Here is a 26,546-nt window from a genome sequence, read left to right as displayed (position 1 = left end):
CAGCTAAAAGGGTCCTACAGCATGCCAACTTCAACAGATAGGCCAGAGATAGCAACACAACCCCATCCCTCTACTTTCAATGACAGAAAGAAGTTTGAGAAGACCCTCATTCCAGATCTTCAAAGCACAAAGCTACCCCCTTGGCCTCCCTTTCAGCTGTCCTGCACCTCAAACAAATAAAACCAACTCCCAACCCTTTGTCAACTGCCAACTCTACAATAGAGACTAATCAACCAGCAGAGGCTAATGAACCAACCACAGAGATAAAGAAGCCCCTGCTTCACTTGATAGCAACCATCTATCTGGAATGCATGGTTGCCTAAAAAATTATGAGATAAACTCATCCCAAGGGAGGGAGAAATAGGGGGAAATCTATATTTACATAATTCACTGTGTTCCTCCTTGCAGTGAATGCTGAAATAACTGCCACAGTGTTTGGATTTGAAGAAGGGATGAAGCTCTACAGTTCAAGTGAATACTTTACATGCAGAAAATTCCAGGTTCAGTAATTGGGATCTCCAGTTTCAAGGATCCCAGGTTGAAAGGCTCCCAAGGTACTTAGGGGAACAGTCAAAGCTTGGAAAAATTACTTTTTTGGACGATAACTCTTAGAATCCCAGACAGCATGGCCAATACTCAGAGTTAGAATACTAAGCTAGAGGTACTAATGGTGTCACTTGTTGGCAACATCTAGATGTAATGATAAGTGAGGAATTGTGGCTTAGTAAACCACTATGTAAATGGCTCTGTGCTAGTACATGCAGCTCATCATTCTCTCACGTGGTACAGTGAATTTCTTCCCTGCCTGGTTTGCTTACGCACTCATGTGAAGAGGGAAGGAGACAAAAAGGGAATGAGTTACCTGTCTGTCATGAAGTGTACTGACATTGTGATACTTCTTCCAAAAACCCTAGCCTGCTCTTATGTGTGAATGTAATCAATATAAATGCAGCTCAACAGCAACCACACTGCTCCCTTTTCCTCAATACATGGGTTCCATCATCTTGCAAACTCTGCAGATGAAAACAAGTCCCATAGATGCTAGTAATTTTCATATCTAAGTACTGAGTATAGTCACCAGAGCATTAGAGCTTCAAATGGAAAAAAACCAACTATGTTTTCTTGTAACTTCAAAACAAGTTTTCCCTAATACATAACTAAAACTTTGCAATCAGAAAAGTATTTCTTTTGTGGAAGGACAGAAAGGAGGAGGAAACTTTATTTTGCTACTTCTAGTTGTAAAATCATTTCTGTACTGTACAATAATTTCTTCACTTTGAAAATTACATAGAATATCATTTGGCTATGGCTTGTCAGCAACTCTTCTGATTATGATCAACTGGTGCAACAGGGAAGCCCCTACTCACCCTGGCAGCCCATCACTCTGTCTATTTATCACATAGAGACAGCTTTTGAAAGAACTCCAAATTCTCTCTCTGGCTTTCCCCTCAAGAAAAATTTTACAGTCAAGCTCCAGATATTCAAAATGACCCCCTGGCCCTACACAAGAATGATTCAACTACTCCTATCTCCAGACACAGTTGGCCCTGCTGGAAGCTTTTTTGTTTTGAACTTGGCACAGAACAAAAAAGGGTAGGGAAGGGAAAGTAATCCCTGGGCCCAAGTGGAAGATCAAGATAATGGCTGATGTCATGATTGCTCAGGGCCCAGCTACTATTGTTCTAGTATTGCTGGGCTTTCCTGACAAGGAACAAATCTCAGTGAATTACTGAAAAGTCAAGCAGAGCAATAACAACCATGCCATAAACAAACCAGACACTGAGCATCCCAAAAGCACTACAGGGAAAGTCCAGATAGATTCTGAAGAAAAAGACACATCCACCAGACATAAGGAAACTGATAGTGACATATGCAAATTCACTATCAAGCCACACATACGCTCTCATACACACACTTTCCCCCCTCCCCTTCTGTATTCTGAAATATTTTTGTAGGATGGTCCAATACATACAGTCCGTCCTTGCCTTACGCGGGAGATCCGTTCCGGATCCCGCCGCGTAAGGCGAATTCCGCCTATGCTCGAACCCCATTGGAAACAATGGGGCTCGTGCGCGGCGGCGCAGGAGCGCGCGGGGCGCAACGGGGGCGTGCGCCCATTCAATTGAATGGGACGCGCTGCCCCTTCCGCCCTGCGCACACCCCGCGGCTTGAGCGCGTATGCTCAAGGCCGCATATGGCGTGGGCGCGCTGTACTTATTCACAGTAGGGAACAGACTTTTTTCCTAACTGTTAACCCTGTATGTGAAAGTCTAATGCATGGCAGGAGACAGACACTATGCCTCTTAGCCTACTCCTCCATAATGAGGACTGCCAGCTCCATCCCTGGACATCTACATGGGAAGCACCCATACAGGTATCTGCAGGGAAGAAGCCTATGAGTATACCCTTCAACACAAATAGGCATCTCCTTTGTAGACATTTGGATAAATTGTCACAGAACTCACATATATCTGGTTTCCACAGTGCAGAAAGAAAGCAGCTTAACACCACTTTAATGGTCATGACTACATGGATTTGTAGATTGGTGAGATGTTCAGCCTGGTCTGAGAGCTCTGGTACCTCACCAAACTACAAATCCCAGGATTCCATAGGATAGATTCATGGAAGTTAATAGTGTCAAAATGCATTATTTCTGCAGTGTGGCTACACCCTTTGAAGATTAGTGCTGTGAAACTTATTATGCAACATTGTCCTCTTTATTTTTTTCATAGTTATGAAAGATAAATGCTCCAGAACTCAGGGGCAGAAGGCAAAGGAAGACTGGCAACTTATTTGAGTATGCTCTGGAGATGCCCCTTAACAGTTTCAACATCCTCACCTAGCCCTGAGCTTCCAGGCTTCATTCTTCAGCTGCAGGGGATAAGGCTGATATGAGGTTTCTCCAGACTCTGCTTTGAGAACAATCAGTTTCAGTTCAGAATTGGGTCTCTCTATAGACTATGTAGTCTTACTCATCTTCATTATGGACTGTGCACTAGTCAATCTTATAGACAATGACTTTGGTGCTTTACAGACAGCCCAGAAGGGGCCGTCTCACGCCGCTGCTGGTTGCTGCGCCCGGGAACCGCAGCATCCAAACCGTGAGGTTCCCGGACGCAGCAAGGAAGGAGTGTGAAAATCGCACTCCTTCCTCGGCCTCAGAAGAGACGCCGCGCGGCGCTAGTCATGCACTCACGGTGTCACTTCCACCATGCGCCATGCGGACGCACAGCGTCCGCTATATCGAAATGGCGATGGCCGTGTGAAACGGCCGCCGCCATTTTGACGTAGTCGTTACGCACGAGGGGCAAGGCACGTCAGGAAGCGCCGCCCCTTGCGCGATGACGGCGCCTCATGGGCCCGTCTATAACACACCAGTATTTCTTTTTTTAAAAAAAACTTCCCATACTCCATTAAAAATGGACTGAACAATAATGCAATTTGGGGACTAGCATAATTAGCCAGTCTGTAAATGATTAAAACACAAGAGGAGACAAAGATGAATTACCATGCTGTCCAGGGATGCTAAGAGTTTCAATCCAGCAAATCTAGAGGTATCATCAGATAAACTGGCAGAAACTGAACTGAAACTTTCAGTTAAGGAAAGAGCAGAACTGCAGCAAAAAACATGGCAGCTAGGAAATTAGGCATAAAGTAAACAGAGTTTAATACATGGAGAAGCTTCATGTCAAACCACAGTTTGAGACTATCTAACTCAAATGTCTATAGGTATTATCTAGATGCTCCAACTGAACAGTGGCTTTCCATCTGTTCAGGCAGTGACTATTTCCAGCTCTGCTATATTTGAGATACCTTAGCTAGAGATTCCAGGGAGTTTTATAGATGCAAAACGTGCACTCTACCACTGAGCTCTATCACACTCCCATCCTACTTGTTTGTAGCTAACTTTACATATCAGACTGCACTCACCAGTGCAAGCGGAGGGCATGCAGGAAAGCAGAGAGGCCCTCCATGACAAGTAAGATGGCCACTGTCAGAGTAGCAAAGGCAGCAAACATAAAGAACAAGCCAAAGCCGCCAGCTAAGCTGCTCACACTGAGCCCCACATGGATCACCATTGTCCAGAGGACCTCTGAGAGCTCTGTGAAGAGAAAAGTAATAAGAAAGGTAGTGAATCATCATGGGTCAGCTGTGAAGGCAAAAAAGAGAGAAATGCACCTTCACCTTCACCTTGGCTGCTCTTCTCTGTCTTCTGTACCATGGGTGGGGGTGGTTACTAAGAGGGGTGAGCACTCAAACTCTGAAAATTAATTGCATTTCTAAATTACATGCCAGGAATGCTTTTTGTTTAAAGAAAAAGTCACCTCTTGCCAAGGGCCCAAATTCTGTATTGTATACATATTTTTCAGCCAGTGTGAAAAACAGCCAATGCTCTCTTTCCTAGGATTTAGAAGAGTATGTCAATTAAGTGAGATGGGAAAGACATTGAGTAAACTCTAAAAGATTCTATTGTGGTGTGTATGATGATAGAAAAATATACAGAGAAAGTTGGTCTGTACTGGGGTAAAGGATTTCTGCAGCAATCTCTTCTACTTCAATGGCTTGGATTTCTTAATCCCCTGGCCTAAATGGTTAGTCATAGAGAAGCTACTCACGTGCATGAGCCAGACTGAGTGCCCAGAGGCGCAGGTATGAAGCTGTGTTGGAGATGCATCCCAAGCAATATTCAATGGTATGGATGGCCTGGTGGACAACTGTATCTCCAAAATCAAACTGAAAGAAGAAATTAAGTCAGTTCTGAGTGATGGAGCAATGACAAGAGAACTAAGAAACAGAAAGAAGAATAGCAGCACCAGAAGTAGCAGTTAATTCTATTGCAAGGATACTCAAAACCTCCCATGTGGGGCTTTGGCCTGGGTATTTCTCTCTGGCCACCAGGACTCAGGAAGCTCTTTTTCCCAGCCTAATTCTAAACTGAAATACACATGGCGTGTTTAAAGTTTAGACACAATATGTATTTCACAATCTGTATTGCCCTTCTACTGCAAAACTGACATGTGGGAACAGGGCCACAATAGAAATAGTAGGATGCACATTCACATATCTGTGCTGCAAGTTGTACTAGACAATACTCAAAACAACCTTGTTTTGCTAGAACTTAGCAATGGGACTGGATTGGTTTGTAGAATTGCTTTGACCAAAAATTGATTCGTACTGTTTGAATACAATAGAAAATTGCTCATTAAATCCAACAGGAAATTGAATGGCATAGCCAGGATCTTGCCTGCCCACTGAGATTTAGCTAGGTTTTCTGTACCACACTATCTTTCACCATTCAACCTCCCAAGAAAATCTCAGGAAATATCAAGGTTTTAAGCCATTATGATAAAGAATGCCTTAGGAGGAAAATGTAGAGATTATATGACCAGGAAAAAATGTGACCAGAGAGAGATTAAGGATTGCAAAAGAAGCAGTTACTAAAGATTTCATTTTAGTCATTTTTCCCCTTAACATTTCAGAACCTTTGAGAATTTTTTGCAATCAAATTACACAGAGCCAGGTCAAGTTGCCAAGTCTAAAATTGTATCCAACTCTGAAAATGTGCTCCCAAATTAACAGTTGGAAATGTGAACCTAGGTCTTCCTATTTTCTTGCAGTATCCAAACCAACAGGGATTTCATGCTAAGAAGATCAAAGTAAACTAAAGCCACTGTGCTATGATGGTTCATGTTGTTTTAGGACTAAGTGATTCAGATTTTTGTGCCCATGGAGCAATGAATGCTCTGGGTGAAGTTGGACCACTCACTCTCTCTTAGCCTAAGCTACCTCACAGGATTGTTATGAGGATGAAGTGATAAGGAGAGCCATAGTAGGCCACTTTGTTAGAGGAAAGATGGGATAATAAACAATCAGTAGTAAGCATTCAGTCTTCTTGTTTTGGAGCTTGGCACAAAAGACAAAAAATGTTAACAAATGTTGCCTCCATGAATATGCCAAGCAAGCTATTAAATTACTGATATATACTCTACAACTTTAAAAAAAATACAAAATTCTACATCAAAAAAACCTCAAGTTTGCTTTTGCATAATATGTCCTGCAAATACTAATATCATCGTCATCCTATTATACTGCTCAAGTGTTTTTATGTTTTGCTAGTCATGCGGAAGAGAAAGAAAAGGATACTGATGTTGAATTTAAAACAAAAGAACACTTTCTTAGCTACCTCTCTGGGCTTTTGAGATTTAAGTAGACATTTGCCCACAGGTTCTCAAGTGCACAGTAACAAAAAGAAAGACCACAAATGTGCTTCATTTATTAAGTGAAAACTGAAAATCCCAGGAAGCTGTATTCTGTACCTGAGGTCACTCTCTGCACTCTCACAGAATTGGATCACACACACACACACACACACACACACATGGAGAGAGAGCATTCTGTTCATACCAGTAAATACTAGTATATTGCTTGCAGGTACTGAAACACCCTTATTATTCACTGTAAGTGAGGGCATAGAAGTCACTGCAGCTCTGGACAGGTATGCCCACATTATGATTACATGCATTATTCCAGGTCCCCCCCCCCCCCCCAAGATTCTGTCCCATAATCTATGGTAACTCTTATACAGTTGCAGCCTAGGAGAGCTTTAATAGGACATTGCCCCTCAGCACTTCCATGTGTATTATACAAATGCAATGGGGCTGTTCATACATAGAACCTTTGGGCCCATACAGCATCAGACAGATGAAAAATACTACAGCTGTGTACAGTCTGAACAAATTGCTTAAAGCAACCGTTGGCTCTAAGGCTGCACAGTGTTGATACTGTGCCTTTTGGCATGATCCTTCATGCTAGAAACTCTAAACAACACTGGTAAAAAGAATGGAAAACCAGTGCAATTTTATACCGGAAGCACAAATGAGGAAAGTATTGGGGAAGCAACCCCTTTGCATGACAAAATGACAGTTTGTCCCAACAGGAGTTATCTGCAATTACGCTCCACTGAAACGCCCAAGACCGAATTTATTTAAAGAAACAACTATTTGGATATGCATGATCTGGAGAAAAGCAACAACATTTTGAACTAGTGTGTCTTGATAGCCACCCACAGCCATCAAGATAAAATGGCTATTTTTAACTTCTGCTATCATCAGTTGCCAGTAAATTGGTGTCCACCACAGCTAAAGAGGATAGCTAGTCATTAAATGGGCAAAAGCAAGGGGCAAATACACCAGAGACACAATACAACAGAGATGTCCTGTTCACATTTTCAAAGAGACACATGTGGAGTAAGAATTCCTGGTGGATTGTGTTCAGACTTGTTAAACCAAAGAGATGATTTGCAAGGTTTAGACTAGTATTTATCCTTCCTATTTTAAATGTTCATCCCCTGCCCTTTTTTGGACAATTTAAGCCTTTTCACAGTACCTATTAATGAGATTAAGAAATGAACTTTCTGGATTAATGGCAATCCCAATTTTGAGACACAATTTGCCTCCTATCTTGGTTGAAAGAATGTTTTCAACCTGTAGCAAGCAAGCTCGAAACATGTGACTTAACAAGCCTTGCACCCCTGAACTTCTACTATCTAATAGCAACAAAAAATGCTGGCTACTTCATAATGTCAGGTAAAGATTGATACATCCAAACAGCTAGAAAGAGATCAGGTCTAAAGTTCTGCAAACAGATCTTGTCAGGAATGTCAACCTGTATTTCCAAACAGTGCAGAAAACACTAGTATGAAATATTAACATGTGCTTAATTCTGGCACACCCTGTTTCATAGCAGAATGAAGGAGCTAAGTGTGTAATGCTGCATGCAAAAAAAGGGTTCAAATGCCATAGAAACCCATAGCACTATTTGCCTTCATCAATTTACGATCATAATATGACGGAGGATATAGCTGCAAAACTTTTTTTAACAAACAAATCAGGGTTAACTTGATTTAGAAGTCACATCATTGGTTGTTTGGACTTATGAGCCCCTCCTTTTTGAACTTACACATAGCACTACCTCTTTCTTGGAAAGAGAAATATAACTGCAATCTCCCTCCTCCCACCCCCCCTTCCTATTATATGGCTCCATTCGAAGAACAGAAAATACATCTATTCCAAATTACCCTTCTGGATGGGAGTCAACTTGTTCAGCTCAGACACAGGACAGCAAACAATAACATCAATAATATTAATTTTAGAAAATTACAGGCTTGCTATTAGGTACAGAAAATGTGTGAATAACTAAATGTGTGAATAACTAAAAAGGAAATTGATTAGGCTCAATGTGTTGGTAGCCAATGACAGTGAGTGATGGGGGAGTGATTGTTGTTGTGTGCTTTCAAGTTGTTTCAATTTGAGACGACATGGGGTTTCTTGGCAAGATTACCTTCAGGATATAGAGAAGGAATTAATTTTTTAAAAAAAACATAGACAGGCAACGAAAGGCCCTCAGAGATACAGTAATTTAAGAAAGGCATGTTAGGGGCAGCTAGTTTCCTACAACCTCTGCAATGTTGGATTTTATTGTGTGAAGCCTGGCGTTAGCTGGTTGTGCAGGTCAAAACAAAAACATGCAACCCATGCCTCAGAAATAAAGCAGCAATGCCTCTTTAAGCATATACATTGTTCAAACATGGGTGTATTTTCTAAAATGAAAAATGGAAAAAAAATAGTGGTACCCAGTGATGAGAAGCAGAAGGCTGCACAAAATGAGGTAGTATGCAGAGGGTAACAAAAATGTCCATATCACAAATACAAGTATACTACAAAATAATTTATACAGATGGGAGAAATGGTCTGAAGGAACACAGTCACAGAAACTGGCTACGGGCTTACCACCTCCTCCACGGCAGGCTTGAAAACACAAAGGAACATTGAGTTTGGTCATTCACCATTTTGTAATACACAAGCACTAAGTTATCTGATGAATACAACTATGTACTTGTGCTCCTCAGTCCAGCAAGAAGTCAGTGTCATTTTTTAAGTGGGACAGCCAAAAACTCAGTTGTGCTTGTCACTACCTTCCATTTCACATTGACATTCTAAGGTCGTTCTCTGCTTGTCCTGCAGCCAATACATAGGAAGCTAAAGGTGCAAGCAGTGCACCTTCAGCTCATGTCAATCACAATTGCACCAGTAGCCTTAGGCAAGTCATTAGCTTTTGGCTTCAACCCCATCATCTGCAACAGGTGACAGTATTATCTTATTTTGTACAATACTTTTCTACCGCCTGTGTCATACTTGGAACATTTGAAGGGTACCACATACTCTGCATTGTAAGATGAGTCATCACAGTTCATTGACGGAACACACACTTTTGCATTCAGAAGGCTCCACATCCAATGTCTGTCACCTCCAATTAAAAAATGAATCGCAAAGAGCAGGTTTGGGAATAAATCTGCCCCATACTCAATGGAGGCACTGTCAGAGTCTGAGCTCAACAGATTAATGGTCTGACTCAGAATAAGGCAGTTTTATATGTTCACCTGAAACAAGTGAATGAGTCTTTCCTACAAATCTATCTCTCCTGAATAGAGCCCTGAGAATTTTCATTTTAAGGATATACCAAGTGTTCTGTTAGGACCTCAGACCTTGGTGCAAGAACCATGAAATATGAGAGTAATCATTCTTGCTGCCCTCCTTTTATATAGACAAACAAACTGTTTGAGAAATGCCTTAGTCTGTTCCCTTCCAATTGTTCCATTGTCTCTGCAATGAGAGGAATAGTGACACTGTTCCACTAACTCTTAACACTAAACATTCTTAATATTTCCTCAGGAGGATGGCAAAGAAAGATCTTAACCAGACTAAGTAAGACATGAAGTCCTTAGAGTCCTCTCTGTGAAATGCATCCAGTTCATTAACCCAAGATACTACAGTGTCACAGTTATCTGCGGAGTCAAAAATTCTTATGGTTGTCAAGAAAAAGACACTGCAGGAAAAGCATGCTAAAATATCAGGATTAGTTTCCTGACATTAAAACAAATGGCCAGTGTCCTTGCTGGATTCTTGTCAGGATGATTTCTGAGTTTATATTAGTTAAGGTGCAAGCAAGATTCAGGCTTTCAAGTCCATTCCTCTCACAGGGAATTTTATGTTACAAAATGGAAGAAAAGGAGGACTCACCTCTTCTCCCTCCTCTGAATGGGTTGAAAGCTGGTCATGCTGGATAATCTCAGCATCTTCTTCAGTTGGACCATTGCCCACTCGGATTCCACCAAAATTGAGTGTTCCCTAAAGCAGGCAACCGAGGAGAAAGAACAAGAAGAGACATACAAATGGTCCATGTTTTAGTAAAATGTTAGCATGCAGGCCAGTTGTGACAGATGGCCCAATGAGACAAGGAAAAACACATACATACCCCAACATGAATTATAAGTACCAATACAAACAGCAGCATAGACCAACAGATGTGACCCACAGGAAACTTTTCATGTCTAAAGCCCATTCAGTGGAACAAGGATTATGAATGAGCATCTCAGGCCACACAATGTTTTGGGAATGAGCAGAAGCTATTTAATTTTCTACCTCAGGCACCACAATGTTTAGGCTATCCTTGATCTCTATAAATTGTTTGGGGGTTTTTAAGCTATAGAAGTGGAGAATTTTTATGGAATATATTTAACACTCGCAGCATGCCATGGTCTGTTTCCAGGACTACTTCTCCTTTGAAAGAGTCCTATGCCTGTTTTGCAAAGTCTCCAAAGGAAATCAAAACCAGACATACAACATCCATCAAAGGCAATAATAGCTTAGCAGACACAGGACCTCTCAGAGAAACTGGGGAAAGGGTAGGGAAAGATGAAGAAATAGTTGGGGATGGGATGCGATAGATAGAAAGAAGAATGAGAGAGGGCTGAGGAAAAGGAATAGTAAAGAAAAGCCAGGAGACAAAGTATTCAAATGTTTATTTGTTCTTTAAAGGTGAAACATTTGCAACATAAGCAAGCTACTCTCTTATTCCCTAGAGAAAGATGCAGTCAGTAGCATATGTGCTAGCAAACTGATAGCCAGGTCTAGCAAACACTTGGTGCAGTATAGTTGACACAAACTTCCAAAACCACCACCAAGCATGGAAACTCAGCCATGCCCTTACATGGGAGGCCCTGTCTAAATAAGCTACTCCATTTTGGGGGCATGCATTTAAGCCATTAGGGACTTCCGACTAATATGTGCAGCCCTCACTCCAAATTAGAATGAAATACTCCGTGCTTTGAGGAGCCAAAGGGGTCTCTGATGTTTTTGTCTTGATATTAAAATAATCTACTTTACACAGAGCTGCCGGTCATTATCCAGTGCTTAAAATAAAAAAGAAGATATCATCATAAGTATGAAGGAAACCCATGAAAAGCTAAACACCACCACATGTTGGAAAATCAATGAGAAATTCTTCACCCCCTGCTAATTTCACCTCATCTCTGGGTGAAGTTCTTCTCATTATACTAATTATAATGTACATATCTTGATAGGTGAATAGTCTCCATATACAGAGGAAATACAAGCAAATGGTGAAAAGGTGAGCACTTTCATATCAGGAAATATCATAGAGGAATTTGGCCAGGTAGTAGAAACAAAAAGTGGTCCTGCATGAGCTTTTGCTCTAACTCAGCAAGACTGTTCTTGTGTTTTTAACCCTATTTTTGTAAAACTGAGGGTTTGAAACACCCACCCCACCAAACTCAAAGGTACTGTATTTTCCATTGGGCATCCAGTTCCAAGCAAATACCACAAGACTGAAGACAATGCCACATTTTGCTAAGTTATCAGATAAACATCATGACTGATTTTATACTAGCAATCATATGATTTGTTCCAAGAACATATGTAGTATAGCAACGCACAGGCATGACACTTGTAGGATTTTACTACAAATTTCTGGATTGCTGTAGCAGAACAACAGATCACAAATAAATGTTTGCCTTCCAGCAATCATCAATAAGTAACAACAGCATAGAGGATTATGTGTACACAAACAAACAGCTTAAAAATGGACACTGACAGCTCACCACACTGTCATATAGATCCCCCAATAAGCAGTGGACGGCAGGTGAAGGCCAAAGATGTATATCAGAAAGGATGGGACACCACTATGTATGGAAGTTTGGAAACATGGGATACAAAATTAAAAGTGTATTGAAGAGAAAACTTCTGGGCACGATCATGAAGTAAGATGAATAAGATCCATAATAGCCAACAGTGTTGGAGTCCACAAAAAACAGGGAGCTATGCAAAAACCAGGGGTTGTTGCATCTGGAAGGGGACATTTTTCCCAATGGAGTGAAAGATCTCTTTATGCTGTAATAGTGATTGTCAATCTAGTCTGGGGAATTCTGAGGTTCCTCAAAGGCTAACTGGGGGAGAAGAATCCTGAATAAGATCCATAATAGCAAACAAGCTGCCTGTCAAAACAGTTTATCCACCACTACTGATTTCCTTTGTAATGTGTATCTAGAAAGGAGTACTGAGTATATCCCAGATGCGTTCTCTCTCTCTCTCTCTCTCTCTCTCTCTCTCACACACACACACACGCATGCACACACGCACACTCCAACAACTTGTTAGAGGTCCCAACAAATCGTTCAAAACTCTCAGCAAAAACAGTGAATACCCCTAGAACATGACAAGAGAGCCTTTGGCCCTACAAATGTTTTGGACTACAAATCCCATTAGTCCTTACAGTTGGTCATGCTGATTGGGACTTCTGGGAGCTGAAGTCCTAAGCATCTAGCAGACCAAATAGTACCCTTCTCTGCCCTAGAGCATGTGACAGAATCTTCTGTAACACAAGTGGAGGAGATCCTTAGTATACAAACCAAATTTTGGGCGGAGGGCAGGGGGAACCCACCACAATACACAGTTGCATCATGTCCTTTGTGCATTTGAGGGTAGAATTTGGAATGCATGAGATGGTTGGAACGTATCTTTCGGAGGAAAGAGCCACTGTGCTGATCCTCCTCCTCTGAGCAGATACTTTCCAATGCCCCAGAGCACCTTCCGTTCTCGCCATATACATTGTTTGGCATCTTGTAATCCACTCACTGTTGCAGCCGCTGCTGCTTCTACTGCCTGCGGGCTCTGAGCTGGGCTGACAGGGGGTTCCACGGGCTGCCCTTCCTGATAGTGAATGGAAGGAAAGAAATGGGAAAGAGAGAAGAAAAACAAAGAGAAAAGAAGGGAGACGAATGGAGGGGTCATGGGAAAATGAGATGGTCAGAGAAGGAAGAGGGAGTGTCTTTAACTGAGCAGCACTTTGAAGGGCTCTTGCATCCTAACAATTGCCTGCTACATGTGCTTGCCACAAGAATACTAAAGCCACAAGCTATAGGCAGATCTCTGGAGAACCACAATGGCAGATTACTTTTCTTTAAACGAAGCATCGCCAGTTGCAGGACAACATTTGGGACTAACTAATTCTGTATGTCTCTACTGATGGGCTTAAGTTGCGCAAAGTTGCATCTCAATGCAGTGGCACTAAAAAGTCAGTCACCTTTCCTCTTATAGGCCTGGATTGAAAAGAGCCACTGAAGTTCCACACACATGAGGTCATTTGGCATTCTGTTTACTGAATACAACAGGCCTCCCTCCTCAAGTCCACATGGTTCTGAACAAAAAGGGAATTTGATTGTGATAAAGGGGGTCTGCCATTAAAAAGAAGAAGTTTTTATAAAAACCAATGGGCTGTATACATTTAAAGCAATTATTTGAATCCCAGCCACTGTGTGGGGAACACATGCATACAGACCAGGATTTCAGAAGATTGATCCAAACAACCAAAAGTAATCACAAGTTGTTGCCTGTCTGATAAAGAGCAAATGCCATGCAGAATGTAAATGTAATGTTAAATTTAGAACTAAGTCTCACTGATCTTAATGAGATTTACTTCCAGGTAAAAATAGGTTCTCCTCTAGAGGCACACCGACAGAAACATGGGCTAGAATTTGAATACATTATAAAGATTTTTACTAAGAGAGGGGGGAAAATGAAAGCAAAACAGACTAACGCACCAAGTGCTTTCTCCTGAGGTACTGCTGGCGAAGGACCAGTGGTTTGGCAACCAGCATCCATGGCACACACATAAATGCTACCACTACCAAGAAGCACTGGAGACCTTTCTGTGGGGAAAACAAGAGAGTGTCATAAGCATGCATTTAGAGTCTCTCCAGTTTACAGATTTGGAGGCAAAGAGCAGAATATCAGCAACTAAAGGATACCACTGAGTGCCTAAATCCCACCATCCTCAACCTTGAATTCTTTCAGGACATTGCAGTGATGCCTTCCTCACACAAGGCCTAGAAATCTGTTTTAAATTAAAATTCAAACTCTAAATGAAAACTACCTACTGACAACTGCTCTTGCAGAAGCCACACTGAAACAAATGGGAGCTCCTATTTGGTTCAATGTGGATTGCTCTCAAGTTCCAGCACGGTACTCAAAATCTATTTTGTAGTATTGGCAAGCAGATTTAAGGTTCTAGTCCTTCCTCGCCTTGTGTAAAAGGTCTGCATCCTGCAATTCATTATTTGTCTCTGTCAGACCACTTACCTGTCCCTTATAAAGCATCTTGCCTTTAGGGTCATAGGAGAAGAGAAACATGTTGATGAAGTGGATGAGAAGGCTTGGTGCATCCTTTGAGATCGTAGCATCATAAGCTGTCCACTTATAGAAGATCAGGATGACCAGATAGCCAAAGAGTGATGACATGAAGATAATTTCAGGGATAAATCCAAGATAAATATTCAGAGGTTTCTTAAAATAGCTACAGGGACAGAGAGACACCCAAGTTTTTAGAAGTGATAGAGACAGTACATTATTTCATTGGATGACAGAACAATCTGATTTTCAGAGACATTTGTCCACCATTACCAAATTTCTCATTAAGCCACCATCCAATAAACCTTCAAGGAACAATGAGGCTTCTACCACACAGCTTTAGAATCATCACTGGCCCTCCTCACTCAGGTCCTCTGTTCAGAACTCTTTTCATCAATAGATGCTTTTCAAAAATCCACAATGGTTTACCTTTCAGTGAGGTTTTAATTTCCTTTTTCTGTTTTGTCTTTCTGAACCGATGTATTGTTTTTCTTATTTTATATATTTTAGTGCAACATGAAGATGCCTGTGGCACCATGAGTGGGAGAGATAAATGTGTAAATCTTATTTTACACATTATTTTCATCTGTGACACATGGTGCATGTGTTGGACAAGGAGGAAGCCTGACTTCATCTGCTAGTCAAAAGGACACACAAATCTCTTAATATTAGCAGCAACACTAGAGAATTTCAAAATCATAAAAACATTTTAAATTGATACACACAAAAAATACAATGCATGGACATCACTATTAAAATGTACTGCTTTGATTCCAGGTAAGTTTTATGGTACAATTTCAGCTAAGAGTCACAAAATGATAGAAAATACTTCAATTACAACTACGTTATTGATGACTTAAGAATGAGGGAAACCATGCAACTGTCATCTAACAGAATGAAAAAGAAATGTAACAAATAGGTTCTAACCTGTAAGGAGAGCCATTTAAGCAATAGCCTAAAAGCCACACACAATCTAGAACTCTATGAAAGCAGTCGAGTGAGGTGGGAGAGGAGAGGTGGGGCTCAGTTCTGGACTTACATACAAGCTAAGTATGCTACAGTTTAATGCCCCAAATTATGGGGGGTTCTAAGTTTAGCTTTTTAAACTAAGGGCTGGAGCAGATGGATAGGAAAAAGCAGCTGAATCCCGCTTTTCCCCAAAGCAAGTCAAAACCCCACTACCCACACAGCCTACTCCCAAGGCAGACCTAAAGCTCATGGCCTAACCTCATGGCGTGGCGTCAAGCCACACTGCTGGGTAATTTTTTGTTGCCTCCCCACCATGCATGTGAACTGCTGCACAAACACACCACCGGCAACCCCCAAGTACCTCCCACTGTCCATATAGATGGCACTGGATAGCTGCCCCTTTGAACAACCACACCATTGCACATGCAATTCTCCACTTGTACAGGGCACTGGTGCAACAGTGTGTGAGCAATACATTGGCAAAGCACAATCATACATGCCCCCTTCATCCCATGCCTCCTGTTGGACTGTCTGGTCTGTGTACATTGTAATTACATCCACTGGAGTTGTCGCACATTCATTTCTTTGCTTTGCTGCAGCCCCATACTCACGTCAAGCTGTTTATATGCAGGGATGTAGATGTGCATCTTCTACACAAAGCTGAACTGTTTCAGTTTCTGTTTGCTCTGGTTTTTAGCCCTGAAGTATGGCTTCAGTCCAGTGTCCACTCACTCTGGAGGCGTGCATCGTCTAAATGCCCTACCTTCAAAGTGGTTGGAAGCTGCTTTATTTGGCCTATCTGTTCCACCCCAAAATGTCTGTTTCTGTTAGAATGCTACTCAAGGGAAGCATACTATGGAGCTTCTTAATGTTGACATTAAGTGTCAACATCAGTGTCTCATCAATGTGACCCTTTAACAGCTCAAAAATTCAGTGCTCTACTCCACTTCTGCTGGAATCTAACAGGTTAGAAAATGTTTTTGTAGGCTAGCCACTTTTGCAGGTTTGTTTAGAAGACTGCTCTAAAAATATACAGTAGAGTCTCGATTATCCTACGTAAACTGGCGGTCCCATAGGTTGGATAGTCAAAAAAGTCAGATAATCTGGAGGGTCATAGGAAAAGCCTAGCAATCACTATGAAAAGCCTTGAATCGCTATGAAAAACCTAGCAATCACTCAGGCCGGTCGGGGCCTGCGGCCTGGAGGGAATGGTGCTTGGGGCTGCAGCCGCCTCTGCGTCTGCAGCCTGGTGGGGGTGGCGCTTGGGGCCGCTGCCGCCTGGTACTCCACGCCTGCCACCTCGCTTGGGGCCTGGTGCTGGGGGTGTGGTCAGGGCTCAAAGCCACTCCTACCGACCAGTCCGACGTCGGATAAACCAGAACGTCGGATCAACGAGACTCTACTGTATTAAGAAATCCCAAGACTGAACAAAGAGTGAGCTCTCTAGAATACTGACATAATTTTACATAATACTGGAACAAAGAAATAAGAAAGGAAGGTATGGAGTATTGTTAAAAGTAGTTTTATGAAAGCTTGGGTTATTTTGACTTTGAGAGAAAAACTATAGTGGACATGGTGGAATAATTAATATGCAGAATAATTATGCTGGAATCAATATGGTCTTGATTCGTCTTAGTTCAAATAAAGTTTACTGAAAATATACAATTGGGACAAAATGACTGTATCATAACCAAACAACTGATTTATGGTTAGTTATAATTAGGTAAAATGTATGAACATCCTATGATTGATTTATATTATATTTTTATCTGTATCACTTGTCTTCTTTATAAATTAATGCAGGGAATATAAACTCACATGTGATTGAGCAGACTGAGCGTGACTCCAAACATCATGTGGATGATGCCCAGGATGACTGACATCTTCATCTTAAAGGAGTTGAGGAAGTTCAGCTTGTTTGTAGCAATATTCCATATCTAGCACAGCCAAAACAGAAGTATTTAGGACAAGAGAATAAAGTTATTCATAATGGAATACCTCCACCAGGCCGTAAGATCCTCAGCTTTAGTATCCTTTGAAAGGACCGTCTTTTGCTTCACAGTGGATCTTCAGATCTAAGAGTGACAGATTCTCCTCAAGTGGAGCGACAGCAGGGATCGTAGAAGTACAGCCTCCCTAAGGCGGTTTTTGTGGTCCACGGCCCCTCCAGACTCTTTTTATGGCAAAAAAGTATGATTTTTTTCCTAGAAGCCTTCAAGAATAGCGATTCACTATTCAAATAGGTTAAAGTGACACCCCCTTTACACTGTTTAACATTTGAAAACAAACCACAGTGTACAACCGTGTGGTGCAATGGTTTGAGTATTGGACTACGACTCTGGAAATCAGGATTTCATTCTCCCCTCAGCCATGAAACCCACTGGATGGCCTTGGGCAAGTCACATGCTCTCAGTATCACAGGAAGGCAATTGCAATCTTCTTTTGAACAAAACTTGCCAAGAAAACCCTATATTAGGGTTGCAATAAATCAAAAATAACTTGAAGGCAAACAAGGTCCACTTCCAGTTTGGGACTGGAGCCTTCTTTGCAGTCTATGTAGCCCCTAAAAGCACAAAATTATCCTCTAGACCTGGCACATCTGCCCCTACTCCTGTGAACTAAGGGGATCATTTTTAGGCTGTTAAACTGTCTAAATAGAGGTTCTGAATATAAATGTTTTGAGTATAAAGAAGATTCTGACAATGCAGGTGAATCCCCACACCTCTTAGGATACTTCAAAGGGTCCTTGCCTTTGTGGGCTCTGGTCTCCCCCAACTCTATAACTCCGATGCTTTAGCAGTAAAGTGCAAAATAGGTATTGTTTAGCTAGATTTTATTTAACAGAACATCTCTTCTTTCTAGCTGACAGATCCACGGCATTTAAATATGAGATTTAGAGCCAACCTAAAATGATGTGGCAAAATCGACAGCACCACTTGATCCTGAAGAGGTGTGTTGAAATATCACACATTTCAATGCCTGTCTCCATATGAAGGGCTCCCTGAATGTGATACAGTAGCAAATGAGTAAGTAAGATATTTAGCATAGCCATCCCCTAACGAGTTCGTTGTACACAGAAAGCTCATTACATTCAAGATGTGGCCCTTCAGTCTCAAGTAGCACAGTCTGGAATAATACTATTTTATTCTGAATAATGTCCTGATCAACTTTTGATGTGCAGTAAATTAATAGCCATTCTCACAAACAGCAGTCAGACCTACCACATTTACACCATTAATTAGGGCCACAATTTCACAAGTCAGAAATGATATCAATAGAAATAAGGAAGACAATGAAAGGCTGCAGAAAAAAGTAGAACAGACAAAGTAGAAAAGAAAAGACAGGAGGAACAGGAAATGAGGCCTCTTACCGGATCTATGCCAAAGGGGTATGGTCCACCAAAGACACCTTCAACAGCAGGATTGACTTGAAGCACAGGATACTCTCGAAGAAGGTCTTCTCTGTGTGGAAAAGAGTATGGTGAAAAATTGAGATGGAAAGCACAAGCACAAGAATTTCACTACACAGTATCAAGGAAGGGAATGCAGCACAACTTTTAAAATTCTGCACAGAGAAAGTATGTGTTGTAAAAGATATCCCTTGTTGTCATCCCATCCATGTTGCTGGCACCACACTTGTCCAAAACCCATTGCTCAGGCTGCCTTGCCAAGCATTTTCAAGGCTCCTGCCTTCACAAGCATCACATCACATCACATCACTTACGACCAGTTGCCTTTAGACGAAAACATGGGCCGAACACTCCAGGAAGAGCCAAACATGTTGAGTGACTTTGAGAAGCAATCATTGTAAATCAGGCCAGTATAAATGGAAAAACAGCCCATCAGGAGAATGATGTACCGGCCACTGAAAATCATGCTGAACATCTGAAAGATTAACAAGGTAGAGAAAGAGAATTTGGGGTGGGAACAAGGCAAGGAAGTTTTTAAAAAGTGACTGGCAATCTATATCCAAGACATTGTGTCTGAAAACTAAACAAAAATACACTGCAGTCCCAGGAACAATTGGAGAAATAGCTTTCTCTATTTCATTCAACTGCTTGGGTGCCCCTTGGTCCAGATCTACAAAGACAGTGCATGTACTGGGAATACCTGTGAATTGCTTTGTACCAGAAAATGAAGCAAGAAAAAAAAACACCCTTAGATTTTGCATAGCTTTGCAAAGGAGTCTGAAGCTCTTTCCAATCTGAATGTGAAACCAAATTCTGAATAAATCTAAGTTCAGAAGAAACTAAAATTAAGTTTGTTGACATCCCTACCCTTCTCTGGATCAAACCCTAACTCTCTATTGTGCATATCCAAGAATTCACTGACAGTGTCTAAAACTTCTTTCATGGATAAAATTTTAAATGCTCAGAAATAAAGGTTGCAGGAACTATGGGTGTATCCACACTGCAGAATTAAAGAAGTTTGATATCAATTTAACTGCCATGACACTATCCCACAGAATCCTGGGATTTATAGTTTGGTAAGGCACAAGAGTTCTTTGCCAGGCCAGGCTGAATACTTCACAAATACCTCACCACAAATCCCAGGATTCTGTAGGATAGAATAATGGTACCCAAAGTGGTGTCGAACTGTTTTAGTTCAGCAGTGTGGATACACCCTATGATCAGTAGTAAAATATACCTTCATTTGGGTCTATTTGATCACCTAATGTACCAAAGTGCTCGATAAAAAAAACAAAAACAGACTACTTCCCATTTTGCATCTATTCCGTTCCTTGCAGCCCCACCTCCAGTTGAGGCTGGTCTCATTACCTCATTGTCGCTCTTCTGTGACAGAATTCGGCTCTCCCTGATCACCATCCACACAGCAAAAAGCGTCATAAGAATACCATGGCCGAGATCCCCAAACATCACAGCAAACAGGAATGGGAAGGTAATGATTGTGTATGGAGCTGGGAAGGATGCAAGAGTGAATATTATCACATCACAGAACAACACAGAACATGTAGTGGAAAAGGAAAATCTACTGGACAGTGTCAGACCCCAGCAGATCCTGATAATGGGCCCAGCACTTATAAGTTGGTTTAATAAACGCTGAAGATCAATTGCTGAGAACCTAACTAGTAGTTGGTTAATGCACCAGATATTAAAAAAAATACTTGCATGTTTCTATAAAAACTAATCATATACTTAAGACGTATCAAGATGGAAATGTTTATGATTCTGAAACACAAGCATGCCCACTTTACTGTATTTCCTATCCCAACAGCTTCCTCAGATTACCTCATCTTCAGATTCCAGTTAGATTTCTATGGGATGCAATTTATCTATTCTACTGTATAACTTGAAAAACTGGACATTCTTTCAGGAGCTAATGTTGATTTAGAAAAAGCTTAATCCACAAATTCAGTCTGGGTGGGGAAAAACTTCATTATACCACAAGTAGTCTGAAAACAGAACTTGTGTGAGGAAATGAATTTCATACTGCTTCCAATTTGATTAAACAGTAAGCTGACATGCCAGTTCAGCTATTTCTCCTTCTCAGTGGTCAGATCAGCTGTAACACAGCTTTCTTTCCCTCCCACAAAAACCTAATCTAGCTGCTTTAAGGAGGCTATCTTCTCACAGTGGGATACTGCATTAAGCAAAAGATTGTATCCAGGGTAAAGAGACAGCACGAAAAGCGAAGTTAAACTGGTAAGAAACTTCCTATTCTGATTTTTGTTGTTGTTATGTGCCATCAAATGAAGTTTTGACTTATAATGACTCTGTGAATAACAGTCCTTCAAGAGACCTGTTATTAACAGCCCTGCTCAGATATTGCAAATTTATGGCAACAACTGCTTTAAATGAGCTGTTTTTTGGTATGTATTTTTTGAAGTAAGTATTTTTGAAGTGGTCTTCCACTTTTACTACTGATTTCAACTTTATCCAGTATTGTAATTCAGTTCCCAATGAGTTATATCATCCCATGGTATGTCCAAAGTACAATACCCTCAGTTTAGTCATTTTAACCTCTAGTTGAGAGCTCAGGTTTAATTTACTCTCAGACCCATTTATTTGTTATCTCTAATATATTTCCTTTTTCCTATCCCCTACTCTGCATATGAACTAGCATAACTGCCTGCTTTTAAAAAATCTTAAGACAAATTCATGGAGATGCAGCCTACTAACAACTATTTGTTATCTTATCAGCAAAATGATGCAATCATCAGCACAGCACAGAACTCTATTCAGGGTCCTACCAACCATGCCATTTCTGACACACCCCATCTTCTTCCCTTACAATTTCCCTTGTGTTCTTCAGTGAAACCTGTAACAAAATGCTATAGCATAATATGAAGGATTGAAGACACCCATTTCCCAGCCGCAACACTACTGAAGTATCCAATGAGCCTACTGAACCGAGCCAGGAACTAGTCCCTACTAAGCTGTTGTGCCTGTGCCCACTTCAAGATTTGCTCTCTTTTTGCAAATAAGTTTACAAACATAGTTTTTTGTGGGTTTTTCAGGCTATGAGGCCATGTTCTAGACAAAAAACTATGGATACCAGCTGTGAAAGCCTTCAACTTCACAATTTTACAAACTTTGGAATGTCCTCAGACCTGCTGACACTTCCCCATCTTAGATGTGGATGGTTCCATTTTAATGACAGAAAAGTCCACATTACATATACATAAATGTATATAGCATATCATTAAGTCAGAAAACAAAGTCTGGCCAAAAAAAAAAAAAAAAAAACCTGACCAAAAAAAAAACCTGGGCAAACTTCTACACAAGTCAATGCCGGAATAGAGATCCAACATGAAGGCAGTGACAAGAGGCAGAGAAGAGAAGCCCTTCTTGGCATGGCAGGGGGTGACAGGAGCTCTCCCACCCCATTACCCCTCCCTTACACAAACTGGAGAAAGAAAGGTAGGCCCTTCTCACTTCCCTCCAACTTCACCTTTTTTTGGCCTGAGCCACATTCAGCAGCAATGTGGAGGAATCAAAAGAGAAACTGTGGTGGTCATTTTTAACAAGGGCATAATGTATAATCCTCATGAGGCTTGGCAGTCTCTCTGCAGAGAGGCTTATACAGTAAGCCCCTATTAAAAATGGCTGTTGCAGTCTCTCTTCAGGCTCCCCCATGTTGCTACAGAACCCACTTGGGCTGAAAAAAGAAGGTGAGGAAGAGGACTGGGCTTGTGCCTATGGCAATTTTTGTTGCAGGTTTCACTGTAGAAGGAACACACACACTCCCCCCCCCCCATTTACATTCCTTTCCTTATCTGTATTGGGATAGATGTAGAAATTTTAAGATCAACAATGCCATTTTCACTCCCCAATTGTAACTCCTCAGAAGCATCCTCTCCTTCTCTTCCTAAGTATGTTCCCTCTATGCACTTTTAAAAGGAGAGGAAAATGTTTGTTACATGTCCCTAGGTTTTACCCTCAACTTATCCATGAGCCATAGCAAAATCCATAATTCTGACCCCCAAAACCTGTCCTTAACTTATACATGAGGTCAACTTATACATAAGTATGTACAGTATATGATAAGCAGAAATGGAGCTTTCTGTACCTAGAGGCAGTATACCTCTGATTACCCACCACTAGTCATTGTTATATTCACCATGCCCTCTTCGTAGGCTTCTTAGACTATTCTTAGCACTATGCTGCCTGGACTTTTGGTAATAGATGCTGAATAAGTCTATATATTCTCTGTGAGCACCCTTACAAAAAGATGGAGCAAGAGATACAAATTTTTATTACAACACCACATCAGACAGATAAATAAAACAATTTTATTAGAAGGAAGACATGCCTGCCGGCAGAGAGGCAATAAACATTGCATTTATGCAGTATGTAAAACTCTTTGGAGTACATTATATTTTTGTAGCCAACCCCTACAAATCATTTTTTGGTGGTTTGAACTGTGTTTTTGGTTTTATTTATGTCATTTTTCTATAGTGGTATAATGTTTTATTATGGATGTTTTATATTGTAGTTTAAAGATGATCTTTGAAGATTTTCCCTCATTCTTCAATGAGTCATTTTGAATATTAATATGTTTTAGAAATTACTTTATAAACTCTTGGAAATTTAAAAAATATCTAGGGGTAGTCGTGTTGGCCATATAGCAAATCCAATAACATCCAAACAATGTTAGCTTCATTGGCCCAACCAAAATGTACAATTACATGTTGCAAGCTTACCATCTACCTCCTTACCATCTTACCTCCCTACCATCTGAACTATGACCAGAAACAGAAAATGCAGGACTATGACTAACATCTTTAATTTCTTTCTCCTGTTTGCCTGATGAAGAAGCCAGTGTGACTTGGGAAGCTTGCAACATGTAATTGTGCATTTTGGTTAGTCCAATAAAGGTATCACTGTTTGGATGTTCTTGGAAATTTAGTATTTAACCTACAAATTCTGTGCTCCCTTTGAGGTCAATGAAGGGATGACAGGATGATAAGAAGGTGTTCCTACACTAAGAGGGAGAGAAAGATAAAAGAAAGAAAGGTAAAAGATTTGCAGGATCCTAAAATCTTTCATTTCCTAGACATATCCTCAAATTGGCCTGCATTCTATGCCAAGCCAGATGCTGGTATAATTAAATTCCCTCTCATTTGAGGCAACAGGAGGGAAAACAAAAGAGGGTAAAGGAAGAAGCAGCCAGTTTCTCCTCTCCTTCTATGCCTCAGCCACTGTGATTTTGCAGGGCTCTGGAGATGAGTTGGCAGGGACTATTTCACATCCCCATTTCTACAGAAAATTAAAGGGTTTCAATACATTATGTAGGCCCATAATGGAACAGGGAGAGAAAAGAACTGTTATTATCTGTGTACCCTTTGGTACCTCAATCCACTTGGCCCCATCCACACATCCACACACACACACATCAGATTTCATCTATACATTCAGGATGTCACTGTGCATAGGACAGAATGCTTCTTTAAGAATACATCACAGGCTTGAAGTAAAGAGTGTTTTGGTATCCCACACAACATTACCTGGATTGATCTCACGGTAAGTCCCAATCCCATAGGCATCTACTATATTTTGAAATCCAGCAGTGAACTTGTTGGTTTTATTGTATGTGGGGGGCGTCTGGTTGGTCTGCATCCTATTTAGGATGGAGGGGACAGTGGATCCACTGTGCTCCTGTAAACCATAAACAGACAAGGTATTAAAGAAAATAACTTACAGTGGAGGAGAAGTCCTAATATCTCCACCCCCCCCTCTCTCTCTCACACATACACACAGAAACATGAACAAACCTTTGTCAATTATATAGAAAGTGGCTACAGGTTGTCTTTTGAAGCTCCCTGTGGTGTTGCTTTTGCTTTTGGTGGATTCAAGTTACATGAGAAGATTTCATTCAAAAAGGAATAAGAAAAAGAGACCAGACAAAATTTCTCCCTGAGCCTCAACTAGCAAACGAATTAGCGGACACCATTACGGTCCCAGCTAATTTTTTTACACTGCATGCTTTTTACAACTCTGAGCATTAAATCAGAACACACATGCAAACACACACAGTGTATGTCAAAGTAGCCAGTGTCCTCTTAGGAGAAAGAAAAGATAACCAACCAAAGAATTTCAAAACTAGGAGTCAGTTGTCCTCAGGCCAAAGGGAATCCTGTCTGAATCAGAAAATGAATCTATGCCATGGGTGTGCCCTTCTCAAAGGCCGAAAATCTAGGCAAATGTCCTCTTCAGTAAGAGCTGAGGAATGTAGACTAAAGGCTGTGTGTTTTCAAAACTGGACATGTTTCAAGCAAGAGCACTGTACTCGCCTCCTGCTGCAAGTTGGCGAGGACAAGAGAGCATTCTAAATAAGGATTCGCAATGCAGTGTGGCCCTTTAAATGGGGTGATGCTAAAATATCCACAGAAGGGTTGAAAGCAGGAGTGGAAAAAGAAATATAACTGTATTTACCAAAATGCATGCATACAGAGAAGCAACCAAATACTGCCTTCTGCAATCAATTCAGACATCTCTGCTCCCCAAACAGGTTTCCCAGTAAGAGAAGCGAATTTTGCTTCTGAAACACAAATTTCCCTAGACTTGTTTTGGATGAAATTTGTCTGAAACATACATTTGCCTGCACTTTACACATATTTATCTAAAGTGTGTGACAGCAATAGTTTTAGGACAGAACTGGAGAGCTATGAATTGTACTCACTGTGCCACGTCTGAGGGCAAACTGAATGGAGTCAAGGTCAGCAACAGGACACCAAACTTCAGCAATGAGGCATTTCTGGGTCACATCAATATTGCAGAGGTTTAGGGTGTGGTAGATTGCCTTCATCTTGCGAACCTTTATGAACCAGACACGGACATTCTTGGCAGCAGCCTGCAGGACCCTCTGTCGATGATCCTCTGTTTGGTTCAGCACCTGCCATAGGAAAGAGGACATGTCTTCTAAGGCCAGGCTCGGGGCTTTATGAAAAGTGCCCCTTGCATTCATTCACAGTTAGAGCTAAAGGTTCTGCAGCTAGAAAGGATATAAAAATCTGGAACTAAAGCCACCGAGTGCAAAATCTGCACTCAGAAAGGGGAAAAAAGAATGCTGATTTTATGATTGGTGGAATCTGATTATATTGTTGTTGGTTTTAACTTTGTTTTAAATTATGTCAAATGTCACCTAGATAATTGGCTTCCCCATGTAAATTAGATAAAATAATATGGCTGTACAGATCCTTAATGTGAATTGTTTATTCTGTGTCTAACAAAGGAGAAAAGGAAGGAGGCACATCAAACATTTTGTCTTCATCTTATAATCTATGGCAGTGCTATACAATTCTCTCTGACATAATGCACTTTAAACTTTATCTGTGCACCCACCACAATCTACACACTCAATTTCTACACTCTCTTTGTTCAGCATTTAGAAAGCCAAGGTTCACAGCACATTCAATTCTCACAAGAGGATGAATTATTTCCATGGTATATTACCCACAAAATGAAATATGTGGACAGCCCTTTCATATCAATAAGATATTCTGCTGAAGTCCAAGAGAGACTGGTGAAGAAAATGGGAGTGGAAAAGACCACCCCTGCTCACTAGCTCCACT

The 26,546-nt window shown here is 41.0% G+C and overlaps 1 protein-coding gene across 11 annotated transcripts in view; it reads right to left on the bottom strand.

Annotated features, from left to right (window-relative positions):
• Positions 1-26,546, bottom strand: part of LOC149309114 (V-type proton ATPase 116 kDa subunit a 1) — a 56,890-nt gene that overhangs the window by 5,862 nt on the left and 24,482 nt on the right. For 5 of the 11 annotated variants that reach the window (XM_089531818.1, XM_089531821.1, XM_089531824.1 and 2 more), the window contains exons 10-22: positions 25,655-25,867; positions 24,480-24,630; positions 20,290-20,429; positions 19,236-19,396; positions 18,883-18,973; positions 17,331-17,449; positions 14,496-14,709; positions 13,958-14,065; positions 12,993-13,067; positions 10,080-10,187; positions 8,790-8,807; positions 4,617-4,734; positions 3,931-4,102 (exon numbers count right to left, since the gene is read on the bottom strand). In XM_089531818.1, coding sequence (XP_089387944.1) covers positions 3,931-4,102; positions 4,617-4,734; positions 8,790-8,807; positions 10,080-10,187; positions 12,993-13,067; positions 13,958-14,065; positions 14,496-14,709; positions 17,331-17,449; positions 18,883-18,973; positions 19,236-19,396; positions 20,290-20,429; positions 24,480-24,630; positions 25,655-25,867 — 1,688 coding nt within the window. The remainder of the gene's footprint in view (positions 1-3,930; positions 4,103-4,616; positions 4,735-8,789; positions 8,808-10,079; positions 10,188-12,992; positions 13,068-13,957; positions 14,066-14,495; positions 14,710-17,330; positions 17,450-18,882; positions 18,974-19,235; positions 19,397-20,289; positions 20,430-24,479; positions 24,631-25,654; positions 25,868-26,546) is intronic. The other 6 variants (XM_089531825.1, XM_089531827.1, XM_089531826.1 and 3 more) reach the window with 4 other exon arrangements.

This window comes from Sceloporus occidentalis, unplaced genomic scaffold, assembly GCF_023333645.1.
Source record: "Sceloporus occidentalis isolate IW3139 unplaced genomic scaffold, rSceOcc1.0.p SCAF_7, whole genome shotgun sequence".
Classification (NCBI taxonomy): Eukaryota; Metazoa; Chordata; class Lepidosauria; order Squamata; family Phrynosomatidae; genus Sceloporus; species Sceloporus occidentalis.
The sequence above is the reverse complement of the archived record's forward strand: the minus strand, read 5'-3'. Positions and strand labels throughout refer to the sequence as shown.